This window comes from Rattus norvegicus, chromosome 1 (genome assembly GCF_036323735.1).
Source record: "Rattus norvegicus strain BN/NHsdMcwi chromosome 1, GRCr8, whole genome shotgun sequence".
In the NCBI taxonomy this organism is placed as follows: Eukaryota; Metazoa; Chordata; class Mammalia; order Rodentia; family Muridae; genus Rattus; species Rattus norvegicus.
In genome coordinates, this window is record NC_086019.1 from 168,904,418 (window position 1) to 168,918,375 (window position 13,958).

Sequence of the window (13,958 nt, forward strand, 5' to 3'; positions counted from 1 at the left end):
TTAAGAAGGAGGTGAAGAGTTTATACAGCCTTTCGTGACTTCAAAGAGGTAATGAGGGGTTGGGGATTTGGCTCAGTGGTAGAGCGCTTGCCTAGGAAGCACAAGGCCCTGGGTTCGGTCCCCAGCTCCGGAAAAGAAAAAAAAACAAAGAGGTAATGATAGATGCTTGTTTTCCTGACAATGTCTGAAGCAGTTTCTTGTGAGTCATGCTTCAGCCCCTGGTTTGATGTAGTGATTCATTAAGGGGAGTTCCAGTGTATCTCTGCTGACTGCTCCAAAGCAGAAGGTGCAACGAGGTCAAAAGGTCTTTTGTTGGGCATTGATGGCTGTGTCATGCTAAAGTAAGAAAGAGGCCACCATGATATTATTCCACTCACAAGCACTGTGCAGTGGTGTTCAGCATTCACTGTCACTGCATGAACATCTGCCCCCTGAGCCATCAGCTCATGTACACCACCTAAATATCCCTTGTAGGTTTCTCGGTGAAGAGGTATATATGATCATCTTCATCCCCAGTGTTCACGTCAGTGGCTTCTCAGAGAGTAGTTTCTGCACTATAGCAAGCCAATCTTTTTGTTCAGCATCCCAAAGAAGCAATTTACTTGGATCTTTTTCCATTTCTCTTCTTGCAATTGATACCCTTCTTTGTTCCTTTCCTCTTGCTCCTCATCTTCATCAGAATCACCTACCCAGACACTCTGAGTACCAGTGGGAATCACATGTCCATGGGTTTCTAACAATTCAATCTGGTTAAACTGTTCAGAAAAGCCCAAAGAGCTTTCCGGGTCTGGTTTTTCATCATCCCTTACTTTTTCTTTTTCCATTTTTTTTACTATTCCTCTAAATAAAAAGCATTTCAAGTACTAGGGCACAATCTTTTAAGAGATAAGTTATGTCTATTGTTTGATTCTTTTCAGTCTGCAAGGTGCCTGGCCACGCATAGTTGCCCATTCCACTGCTTGGGACACATGACTTACCTTTGAAAAATGTCCTTGTATTCACTAATGTGCTTGTTTGTAATAGAAAGTATTATACTATAATATGGACTCCTATTCTATTATACATATACATACAAACACACACACATATATAATATGATTCGGTATCATATGTGGTATGATATGAGGAGATACATATACATATATGTATATATACATATTTGTGTATCCCTCTCCCATTCTATTGCATTCCACATTTTACTAATCTATCCTGGAAGCACTTTTGTTAATCTAATTTACCCAGTAGAATATATAAAAGAGAATGAGACCACTACTGACCAAATGGAACTAAAACGATATTGGATGAAACACATCAAAAATGATCAGAAAGCAATTTTGGAAGGGTAATAAGCAATATACCTATTGTAGAGATATCAGGTTTCTAGATATTTGATGGAACATTATTAAAATCACTGACTTTCACTAAACTTGACAGAAAGCATGTCTACATGGTCTCAAAGAAACGGTATAAGCAAATGGTGAAATTAAAAAAAAGTAGTTTCATAGGTATAACTCAGTGGTATTGTTCTGCTAGCATATGTAGTTCTGTGGGCAAGGCAAGAAAGAGACCAAGTAAGGAAGGGAGAAAAGGGGAGGGAAGGAGAGGGGAAAGGAGAGGTGGGAAATAGCAAAATGAAGAGGAAGGGGGGCAGTTTTAAAGGTAGGTAGGAAGGAAAGAACGAAATAGAGATTTTTCTCCCAAATGACTAATCTGAAGTTGTTGCTCTTTGCAGTGTGTGTGTCTGTGTGTGTCTCTTTGTGTGTGTGTGTGTGTGTGTGTGTGTGTGTGTGTGTGTGTGTGTGCACATGTGCAAGTGTCTTTGCCAGTGAACATATGTGTAGAGGCTAGAGGTTGACATCAGGATGTCTTTCCTTATTCACTTGTTCGCCTTACTTTGCTGAGGCACAACCTCTCTCACTGAACCTCAAGTTCATGCATATCCACTAGAATGGCTGACCAAAGAGATCTGGACCCTCCTGCCTCTACCCAGAGTACTGGGATTACAAGCATATGCAGCCATGCCAGCTTTTTATATGGGTTCTGGGGATTTGACCTCAGTTCTTTATGCTTGCTCTGTTAATATTTTACCCACCTAGCAATTTCCCTAGCTTCAAATAAAAAGTATTATTTACTTCCTCATGCAGTGGAACCAGGCTCAACTCTAGGACCTAGATCATACCAGATTATGCAGACATATGCTCTACCAGTGAGCTACATTCACAGCCCCATGGACAGACAGAACATTGTTGAAGCTATCTCAATCATCATGGGAGTCAACTATCAACATCTAAAACAGATCCAAAGGATTAAGACATTAATGGATTTTAAATGGAACTCCAAGGCATAATGTTATAACCTTCGAATAAGCAAAGAATTTATAAGGAACAAGACCCAGTAAGAGAAAAACTGTACTAGAAGCTGTAAATGGCACAGCAGGCAGCCCTATTGCCTGTGATGTGGTGTGTTAGATAATATAGACCAGCTGTGCTTGAAGAATCTGGAGAAGCAGTAAGCAGAGGAAAGTGAACAAAGGCATTTGCATTTAGTAGTTAATTGCCGGGCTGGAGAGATGGCTCAGCCGTTAAAGGCTAGGCTCACAACCAAAAATATAAGTAGTTAACTGCCCATGTAGGTTCAGGTTTAGAATCACCTAATGAATTAAGTCTTCTAGGATCTTCAAAAGAGAATATGAACAAGCATAAATATTTCCTTCCTTAAATGAGAAAAAAACAGAGTTTATGTTGAGATCAAGGGTGCCAAATTGGTATGCCAAGGTTTACACAAAACACTGCCTCCTTCCAAGGGAAATAGTCTTGGGTTCTATGATATATGAGGCTACATTGAACTTTAAGTTACAGGAGATTTGGGGGGGGGGGGATATAGTATATAAATAATACAAGCCCTTCCCTAAGAAACATCCAAGATATAAGAAACAAGATGTGATGTTTTATTCACTTTTATCCAGCAAAAGACACACAACACATAAAATATTTTATATCAGCTACTCTAAAGTATATGAGGTTGAGAAGATGGATAAAGCACTTCACAAGGCATGGAAGAGCTTACAGAGGGGCACACCTGTGACTCTAAGTGGCCAAATTACCTCCATCGGTGAATAAAGGCAGGCATTGTGCATTAGGGAGACTTTAATAAAAGGCTGGAGGACAGGGGCAGGATATGTGGGTACTGTCATGTCACGTTGTTCTAAGAGCATAACTGGACATGCACTTAAATCAAGATTATCAGTAAGTGCAGGATATAACCTCAGAAAAAAATCAACTAGCAGCTGACTCTGAAGGGAAGGATGGTAGGTGTTTGAAGCATTTTATACTTTGATTAGAATCAAATGTTGATGTTATAGAACAGAGAAACAAAGATAAAAGCTATTTTTGGTGAGATAAAATACTAAAGAAAGGCAAATTTCTTTACAAATTTCCTTAGAACAGTTAGGTCATCCTATATTAGTGTGTCAAGAGCCATTCTCAAGTGACTGTTAGGAAATAGTACACAGGAAGTTCTCAGGTACTATTCCAAAAGAGGTCTAGCTACTGATAAATTTATCCTTGGAAAAGCCTATCAAGCAGTATTTAGTCACTAACACTTTCAGTATGACCAGATGTAGGGAGCTGCGACGAGCCGCGCCTCAAAGATGGCACTGATTTCTGCCTTCCACTCTCCCAATGGTGAGCGCTCCTTGTAGTAAACAAGTCCTTATTTGGCTATGCCTGCCTGGCCTGCTAGCTTCCGCATAGTGACAGCCTATCTGCATGACCCACGTGGCTTGCTACGATTGGCCAGCGCTAGCTATTTAAGTGTGGTGCGGGGGTTCCCCGGGGTCAGAAGATTGTATCAGGTTTCCTGAGTAAAACTGCTTGAAGAAGATATTCGCTGGTCGTGTCTCCCTTACTGGTCGAGGTTGGGCGCGACAACCAGAACTGCAAATAGAATCTGTGTTAGCAAAACCTACCAACTCAGATGCCTTAATCTTAAAGATGTGACATAAGACACATTTTATGTGTCTTAATCTTAAAGACTGACAAGCTGGGCTCAACATAGAGAAAAAAATGTACATGTCTAAGACAAGTGGCAAAAAGAGGGGTACAGATGGTGGTTCAAATCTGATGGAAAAGTCAGACAGGGCAACATGAAGTCAGGCATTGATTAAACATATCACAAGTGAGGACAAACCATTCTGTTTAAAACATACATACCAGTGTGTGGGTATTTTAAAAGTATAAAATATATTATCCACAAGGAAAGAGCTGCTGAAAGTTCATATTCTAAAGAAAAAGGCTATTTAATAAAAATGGCAAAGTGTAAGAAGCTCAAGCAGGAGCCACTGCTTCTTGTGCCAAGAAGTCTCCAGGGCAGCACATGGCCTCCTCACCAGGAGCATTACTCAGCTGTCATTAGAGAAGTTAACTCCTGCAGCAGGTGGGAACAAAAACAGAGACCCATTCCAGACAATGAGCTGAGAGTGAGAGATCTCGGGACACTCAGCCCTAAACAGAATGTGTCCATCAAATCTCTCCCCTCAGGTCAGGGCGCCTGCAGAAGAAGAGATGGAAAGAATTTAAGAGTCATAGAGGATGGAGAACACCGCGGAAATGAAACTTTCTAAACAGCACTTTTGACAGAGACTGGAGCAGCATGTACAGGGTCTGCATTGGTCTGCACCATATACAATCCTAGAACTGAGTAGAGATGTGAACACATATCCCCAGTCCCAGCCCAGAAGCTCTCTCCAAGTGATAATTTCAGGAGCTACTATAAGACAAGCTAATAACTAACAGGTAATCTTCCTGAAATGGTCTACTTCAGATTATAATATAATCTGTAACAGATTCACTCTCATAAGCAAGGCCCAGGAGAATTCATTTTAGGAAAGATTCCTGCTATTATTATTCTTTTCCTGTTATTACTAAACATACATAATAATCACTAGTATTAGTCCACCCCTTTTGAACAGATCTTTGCAGATCTACAAAGATTTACTGTCTTGTAGAGATGTTATATAGACAAATAGATGACTTCTTAAATCTTAATAATGATCCTATAAAAATTCCTAAAATTATATCAGTGATTAAGCTCTTTTATAGTGGGGCTGCTATTAGGTCCTTTTCTGATAGTCAAAACTGCAATGAGAATTCTGTCAGTCTCCTACATGTCACCAGTTAACTGCTCTTAAGTAGTAACCAGACTTTCTCCTACTCAGAGCACATTCCAGGTTGTAAAACAATTAACCAAAGGTCATAAAAAGGGAACAAATGACGTATTATAGGTGCTAGGACAGAAGATAAAATATTGACTGCGTTTATCTATACAAAACTTCACTAATAACTTAGTTATGGTTTTCAGCCTTCTATGAACCTGTGAAGCTGTGGCAGGAGATGAATGTTTAGCCAGATAATTAATCCTAATGGATATGCATGTAAACATTCTTTGTTGTAAACTTCTAGTTCAGTTTATAATTTGATTTTATGCATGAACTTGTGATGAACTTTTTAACATGTGATCGTGTATTCTGAAAGGTGTTTTGAGTGCTGAGGACAAAGAGAAGAGTCAGAAAAACTGAGCTGAGAAGGAACTGAGCTGAGGAGAAATTTTTGGGACAGAACACTTCTTAGAGAAAGAGGAAAAGAAGAGAAGAATTCCCCCACCCTCAACCCCGCTTAGGATCTTTCCCCCTTTCCCCTTAGATAGCTTTCATAGAAAACTTTCCACAACTTAGTATCTCTATAATAACTTTTCAAAGTGTCCCTTTTTTCTTCCAGCGACTGACTTCTAACCAGCAGGCTGTTAGTTCAAGTTCAAGTTCAAGTTCAAGTTCAAGCTGGTTAGTTCCTGCTGAGATAAAAGAAAGGCCACATTGCTTAATCCTCCCGCTATTAGGCTACAGGTTTCAATCACCTAAGCCAGCAGCTTTTTATGCTCATTAGGACTTTTTAGGAGTTATCATCAGCATTTCAGTATAGTTAAAGAGCTAGAGCATCTGGAGACCCTCAGACTTTAAAGTCACACCAGAGTTCTACTCTGTGCCCTCCCCACAACCCCCAGGCTGGAATGTTCCCCAGCAGATAGTCACTTGTAAATGAACAATTCGTTTGCATTTGTTTTCTCCTATTTTGACTTGTTTTCTCTTATTCTGTTTTATTTTATTATTATTCTTGAAATAACTATTTTTTAAAAGAAGATAGAAAGGGAGTGGATCTGGATGGGTGGGGAATGAGGAAGGAACTAAGAGTAACTGGGGGAAGGGAAGCTAATCAGAATATATTGTATGAAAAAAATCTATTTCGACAAAGGAAAAAATAAAATAAAATCAAAGTTACGTTTGATGCAAGATCAAATGAGTTTTGTAATTTTTATTCATCCTTTATTTGTCTGTAATGTCATTTCAGAATAAAATTTTAGCTCAATTTAAAAAAAATAAATAATAAAAATGTTAGTAAGATCTGTTGAGATATGATTCAGAAAACAAATAGTTCTTAAACTAGTAAAGCTAAACTATTTATTCATTATATGACAAATATAGTTACAACTTCTCACATAGATTATGCCATGGAAACTTCCAAATAACTCCAGAATGCAAAACCCTCAGGGTTTAGGTGCAACAGAAAATTCATTTCCCAACTCTTACTCCTTAATCTGTGGCTGGTTTTCCCATCTCCTACAGCTCGGCTTCACTCCCTCAGGTCACATTTCAACATGATTACATAACAATTTAAAGTTAGATATATGTACTGAAGGTTTTAAGGGACTTAGAAACATTTAAAGACGCCTTTAAAGACATAATGTTGGATCCAGCCCATATATACACAGCCACCAAAACTAGACAATATTGCTGATGCCAAGAAGTCTACGCTGACAGGAGTTGACGCTGACAGTCTATAACTGTCTCCTGAGAGGCCTAGCCAGAGCATGACAAGTACAGAGGTGAATGCTAGCAGCAAACCATTGAACTGAGAATGGGGGTCCCCACTGAAAATGCTAGAGAATGGTTTGAAAGAGCTGAAGGGGCTTGTAACTCCATAAGAACAACAATACCAACCAACCAGAGCTCCCAGGGACTGAACCACTACCCGAAGACTAAACATGGACAGACCCATGGCTCCAGTTGCATATGTAGCAGAGGATGGCCTTGCTGGGCACCAATGGGAGGAGAAGCCCTTGGTCCTGCCAAGGCTGGATCTCCCAGTGTAGGAGAATGTCAGGGCAGGGAGGCAGGAAATGAGGGTGGTTGGGAGGGAGAACACCCTTATGGAAGAAGGAGAGAGGGATGGGATAGGGGGCTTATGGACAGGAAACCAGGAAAAGGAATAACATTTTAAATGTAAATAAAAATATCCAATAAAAAAGGTGGAATGTTTAAAAAAAGACTATATTGAGAAATCTACTACATCCTGTAAATTATCTCTGGGTATTTAACAAAAAGACAATTATATATACATAAAAAGAATATACTTACCATTGCAATAAAACAAAAACATAATGCTTAGGATGTGGTGTAGCTCACTGATAGAGTACATGTCCCCATGTGCAAAGTCCAAGGTTCAATCCCCAGCTTCTCACTAATCTTATCAACTAAATAATTTTTATGAGAACCTATCCCCTAAAGATTTTTTTTCTGATAGGATTCTGTGGGCTATAAAAACAGATGAATTTAGTAGCATAATGATGGGGAAGGGAAACCCTAGCTGAAAGGGGTGTAGTGTTATAACTAAAACATATCACACGCTTGTATGAAGTTTTAATGCAATTTAAGAATCAGTCACGGGGTTGGGGATTTAGCTCAGTGGTAGAGTGCTTGCCTAGCAAGCTCAAGGCCCTGGGTTCGGTCCCCAGCTCCAAAAAAAAAAAAAAAAAAAAAAATCAGTCACATTAAAGTTTCATGTCCAGTGCATGTTTCTCTAATGTATGTGACTGCTGCAGATAGCCAAATATGTCTGAAGGAAAATATTCGCATTGAATCAGTGCAAGTTTGAGGGAGCTAAGACTCGACTTACCATGGTTAATTTAAAGTTCTGCAGTAAATATTTAAATGTTCTATGCAACACAAATATTGTTTCTGATTACTAATATCTGTCCACAGGCCAGGTGTCATCTTACTTTTTAGAACCTCCTAAGCAGGTTCCTTATTCCCTGCTTAATCTCCCTGGTTCTCACCCCATAAACAATGGGATTCAGAGCTGGGGGGATGAGGTGATGAAGTATATTGAGCAGGATGGGGACATCCGGAGGAATCCTCTCCCTGGCCAGGTTAGTGATGACCAGCACCAACAGGACTGTGCTGAAGAAGAGAATGAGGATGAAGTGGGAACCACATGTGCTCAGGGCCTTGGCCACAGCTCCCTCTGCTTTGATCCTGAGCACAGCCTTCAGAATGAAAGAATAAGATAGGACAATGAGGATGAGGTCAGAGCCCAGCAGGGTCCAACCTATGACAAACTGGTACAGTTTATTAAAAGTGATGTCATCACAGGAGAGTCTGGATACAGACATGTTAGTGCAGATGCAGTTCTTGATAATTCTTGCACAATATCTCAGTTGGGAAGAAAATATGGGGATGGGCATAGTAAGAATACCATTTCTGGTTGCTACAAAGATGGCAGCCCTAACCACAAACTGGTCAGTGATGATGGACGGATACTGCAGAGGCTTACAGATGGCCACATAGCGGTCATAGGCCATGACCATGAAGGTGCAAGACTCCATCGTCAGGAAACTGTTCATGACAAACATCTGGAGGAAGCAGGCAGAGAAGCCGATGGATTTATTGTCAAACCAGAAGATGGCCAGGACCTTTGGTATGACTGTGAGGCAGAGCACAATGTCTAGCAGGGACAGAAGGCTGAGCAGGTAGTACATGGGCTCATGCAGAGAGGCCTCCATCCTGATGGTGATGAGAAGGGTGGCATTGGCCCCCATGGCCAGGAGGAAGAGGAGGCTGAGGGGCAGGGACAGCCAATGCTGCCAGGTCTGATAGTTGGGGAAGCAGATGAGAAGGAAGTCAGGGACCAGGATAGAGGAAATATTGCTTTGTGCTTCCATGTGTTGCCTTCTGATCATGACTGACACCTGAAAACCTTGGGGCTAGAAGAAAATTAATCATCCACACACTATAAATACCCACAAGTAGATGGCATACAATAATTATTCAAAAGTAGTAAGAGGGCTCTATGGGTAAAGACCCTTGCTGGCAAGTCTAATGACCTGAATTGAATTCTTGGACCTACATGGTGAAAGAAGAGAACTGATTCCCACAGGTTATCTTTTGTCCTCCACACATGTGCCATGGAATACATGGGACACATGTACTAAATAAATAATTTGAAGATCATAAGAGGTAATCTGGCATTTTCCTAGGTCCCCATCCATTCTATTAAAAAGCCTCTGAGAATTGACATAGTTTTACTTGGATAATTCCTGTCTATATAGCTTTTCATTTCTTTACACCCAATTTGACTAATACATTATATTAGCATCCTTCTTAAAATAGAATGCCATTATTTAACTTCACAGAGGAAAAATCAAAGGCATAGTTTTCTTAATTATATTAAGTAAAAAACACTTGGATTATGCATTTTTCCATCACTGAAACAAAATACTCAGGCCTTAAAGCTAACTGATCATTAAGAGTTCACTGGACTGTTTGTCTTTTTTTCTTCCAAGAGAAGATATAACAGGCAAATCTGTAGCTAGACCCAAGGGCATCACCAGAATGTATCTGGTAACTTCATTGGACATACAGTCTTCATTTGGACAGGAAAACAACCTTGATGACAAAAATATAGACTCAACGATAAATATAATAAAAATATCATCTAATATACTAGACAATGGGTGGGATAAGAACAAGCGATTTTAGTAGCAAGCAGTTTTTGGATACAATCAGCTGACTCCTGGGAATTCTCTATGAGTCATTAGCAGCTTCCCATTAGCCTCGTAAGTGATAACTACCTTATAAAGCATGTAATGAACTGAAGTGTTACATTGTTTCCACACCAGGGCTATTCTCTGAGCATTGGTGGGTATGTCACAGTGGAGCTATGCTTTTAATGTTCTGAGAAAGCCCACAGTTGGCAAATTTTAACTCAGTAATGATAGTGGTCCTATTGAGGGCTGAGGTCTCTTATGTATGGTCAGATTCCTTCCCTCATCTGAAAGAACGGTAGTGATTTTCTCAAAGGCAAGGAGTAAGTGTGAGAAGCCAAAGGCATTTTGAAGGTAGAAAGAAACTAATTTACTCTTCTGTGTTTACCTACTAAGTTATCACCCTACAAAGGCTTCCCAGTACCATAAAAGTCTAGAGCAAAAATATAATACAAACCATGTGTGGATCCAAATGCTATTGAGTACAGTATGAGCCAATACTTCTATGTACTTTTCTTTTCATTTTGATTAACATGGGAAGGTAATCTTGATGTTAATTCAATGACATCTGTTGTTTTTAAATGGTATCTGGGAACTTATTTTATGTAGTTCCATTCAAAATTATGGTTTTGCTTTCTTTTTCTAAATAGCCTCTCTTTAGGAATTTCTTTGTGAATTTCTTTGAATGGATCTTCTTTGCTTCAGAATGGAAATCCACAAAGTACAGAGATAATCAAACAGTCATTGTCCCAGCATACCTTACCATGCGGGTATTGTCCAAAGACTAGCTCTCCAAACAACAGCAACCCTGTACCTCCACCCAGCCCACATCCTCCTCTTCTCTCACACCTTACTTCAAGCAGGGAATTAATATCTATATTTTATTAACCAACATAGTTACCATTTACTGGGGAATGGGAAGTTTTTTACATATCATCAAATGTGGCAGTAGGCACATTGTTTTTTGTGTAAGAAATATCTGAAAATTAATACTAATTAGTGTTAATAAAGAAATGCAAAGGAGTGAAGATCAAAAGAGTAGAAATTGAATTTTAAAAGTACAGCTACACAAACAAACTCAAATAAAAGCATATCTATCTTTTCCTATAAAGCAGACAAACTTACCTTAGCTAGATGATAGTCAGCTTAAAGAAATAAATGTCCTCATAGAAAATTATCTTTATCATTTCCAGCTGGTTATGAAGTTCTTTTCCCTAGAACAATAAAATGAGGATAAAGAACTATATCCATATCCTGACTAGAGTTTTCTAAGGAATACGGTAGGTTGAGCAATGGAAGAGATGATCTGATCCAGCCCAAGAGGCAAGAGGGCACTAACATGTAAGGCAGAACCCAGAAGGGTAACTAAGGAGCCGGGATTACTGGCCTTCAGTCATCTGAAACCTGTACAGCAGACTTTTTATGGAGGCTGAATTGTACTTGTTAACATAAATTTACTGAGAATTTTCTGGTTTCTGGCTCATATAGATAATGATGAAAGTATTGTTATAATTTATGAATCTTTAACCTGATGATATCTGTTTTCTAAATGAGTAGTGTTCAACTCACACTGGAAAATGAAAAACCCAATAGAAAGTAGGGATAGAATCTAAAATTTTAACATCAGGCTTGCAATAATCCTATTAAAAGGAGTCCTTCTTCCTGCCTGCATTAGACAGCCATGTCACCAACCACACGACCATCTCTTCCTCAAAGAGTCCTGATTCTAAGCCAATATCAGCAGCTCCCAGAGTAGCTCCCACAAACGCTGTTTATGACAGTTGGTTGAACTATTTAGACCAGACTTGCAAAGATGCTGAAGGGAATTTTCATGCCCCAAGCTCCTCTCCATCCCTTCTCTTCTCACTGCCCACAGGGGTTAAAGCCACTTTAGGTATCTGAACTGGGAGTATACAGCCTATTCCTCATGGAGTTAGGTAAGGAGACACAGAAGAGAAACACAATATGGAACAATGTTGAGGAAGTAAAAGAAAGGTAACTAAAATAAAATTATATAGCACATTTTAAGCAGGTAGATAGATAGATGATAGATAGATAGATAGATAGATAGATAGATAGATAGATAGATAGATAGAGATACATAGATACATAGATACATAGATACATAGATACATAGACAGACAGATGGACAGATAGATAGATGATACATTTGAAAGCAAATATTTTCAGACATAAGATCTTAACTACTTCAAGATGAAGAATACTCTTAGAAAACATGTTTAAGCAGGGATGTAATGCAGGAACTCCTTGACTTTTTATGAAGCTATATATCAATGAACACTTTTTAACTAAAAATCTTTCAAAATTTAATATATATATTCCATTGAAGCTGAGGAAAGCATCCAGTGCATAAAGTGTTTCTAAACAAGTACCAGGACTTGAGTTCAGATTCCCAACACTCATATACAAGCCAAGCCTGGGGTTTTACATCTGTAATCCCAGATCTATTAGGTTGGAGACAGCTGGATGCTAGAGGCTGATTACTCAGTCAGTATAGCCAAAATGGTGAGTTCCAGGTTTTGTGAGAGGCCCTGTTACAAAAATTAAAGAACAATAGTGGAAGACAATTCTTTCTTATCTTTATCTCGTTCTTCATGCTGACACCCTCAGCCTACCTACCCACACTCCCACATTCAACCAATAATTCTGTTTACTGATTTGCACCAAGGGGTATTTTCTAAATCACCTACTCCTGGAAGACCTTCCTGTTGTGGACCTAACATAGCTCAGCTTTAAACTATAAAACTTTGATTGTTAATAATATTTGTTACACTGTAATTGATATATATGTATACATACATATATATATTGTATCATATGATTTATTTTATAACACTAAGGAGTACCTGGAGTAGTAGGTAAAACAGATCTTCACCAATTTATGATGGTATGACAGCCAATAAACTTCTTGTAAATGTTGTAAGTCACAAATGTTATTCATATACCTACTACTGAACACATTAGCTCACTAGTAAAAGGTACTGTAGATTTCAGTTGTTTACTCTAATGAATACACAGTTGCCCATAAAACACACGTTAGTGACACTGCCCACACTTACAAGAGCATGCTTTCACATGCATTAACTTGGAAAATACCGAATTCAAAACAGTATGGCTTGGGATGAATGCATGTCACTTTTGCATCATTGTAAAGCTGGAAAATAGGAAATTGAGATCTATGTGTATTTCTGTGGTGAATGGATAGATGTGGTCTCTCATTAAGTACACATTAATATTTGTTGACTAGAGGAGAGAACATACTAAAAAAAAAGAGTATTGCTCTCAAGGGGATAGTAAATGGGCTATGATGATGGGACTGACGTCTGTGAAGATCCACAGTCCAAGGCAGTCAGCATTTACTTGGGTCATCTTTAAGAATAGACTCTTGTAGTGCAAATCCAAATGAAGAGAGCCAAGTGTGTGGTAGATATGAAATCAATAAATGCCAGTTGTCAAAGAATCTTGGTGGACAGAGGAAGTTATACTGTAATCCAAATCAGATGTCTTGGCTAATCCAATAGAAGCCCATAAGCTGGGATGAGAATCTAGTATAATTTAAAATTTAGATAAAATGGAATATATTTTTGTGTTCTTAAATCACTAATCATTAGGAATGTGCTGAATTTAGAAAGAAAAAAACAGCAGAATGGGAGAACTATGTTTTTTAACAACAGGAGAATGGCTACAATAAGCTTCAAAGATTATGCTTCTAGCATGCGGCATCAGAGTGTCAGTTAAATGCGAACAGTCTTTAACCTGGGCTTAAGAACGGTTTGTGTGAATGGTAAGGGTAAAGACCAGAGCACTATGAAGTTCATGGCTCACAGAACATGCATTTCCTAGTGCAGTTTCGGGGTGTTTAGACTTAGAGGTCATAGTTGGCACTACACAGAGCCTAGCCACACAGTTGTGAGCAGGTGTCAGCACTTGCCACACTGCACACCCAACAACCATTCTTGGATGTTCACTCACCCCATGTGTCTCTCCAGTCCAAAGACTAACTCAAGTTTTGACCAAATGTGCTGCGAGTCTTCCGGCAATTGATATTAACACCCTTTCTCAGA

General features: G+C 39.1%; 1 protein-coding gene and 1 pseudogene across 1 annotated transcript; both read right to left on the reverse strand.

The window, feature by feature from the left end:
• Positions 1-824, reverse strand: Ankrd49-ps3 (ankyrin repeat domain 49, pseudogene 3; annotated as a pseudogene).
• A 7,288-nt stretch (positions 825-8,112) lies between these two features.
• Positions 8,113-9,051, reverse strand: Or56a5 (olfactory receptor family 56 subfamily A member 5). Its single transcript, NM_001000549.1, has one exon. The coding sequence runs from the start codon at positions 9,049-9,051 to the stop codon at positions 8,113-8,115; it is 939 nt and encodes a 312-aa protein (NP_001000549.1).
• Positions 9,052-13,958: the final 4,907 nt, after the last annotated feature.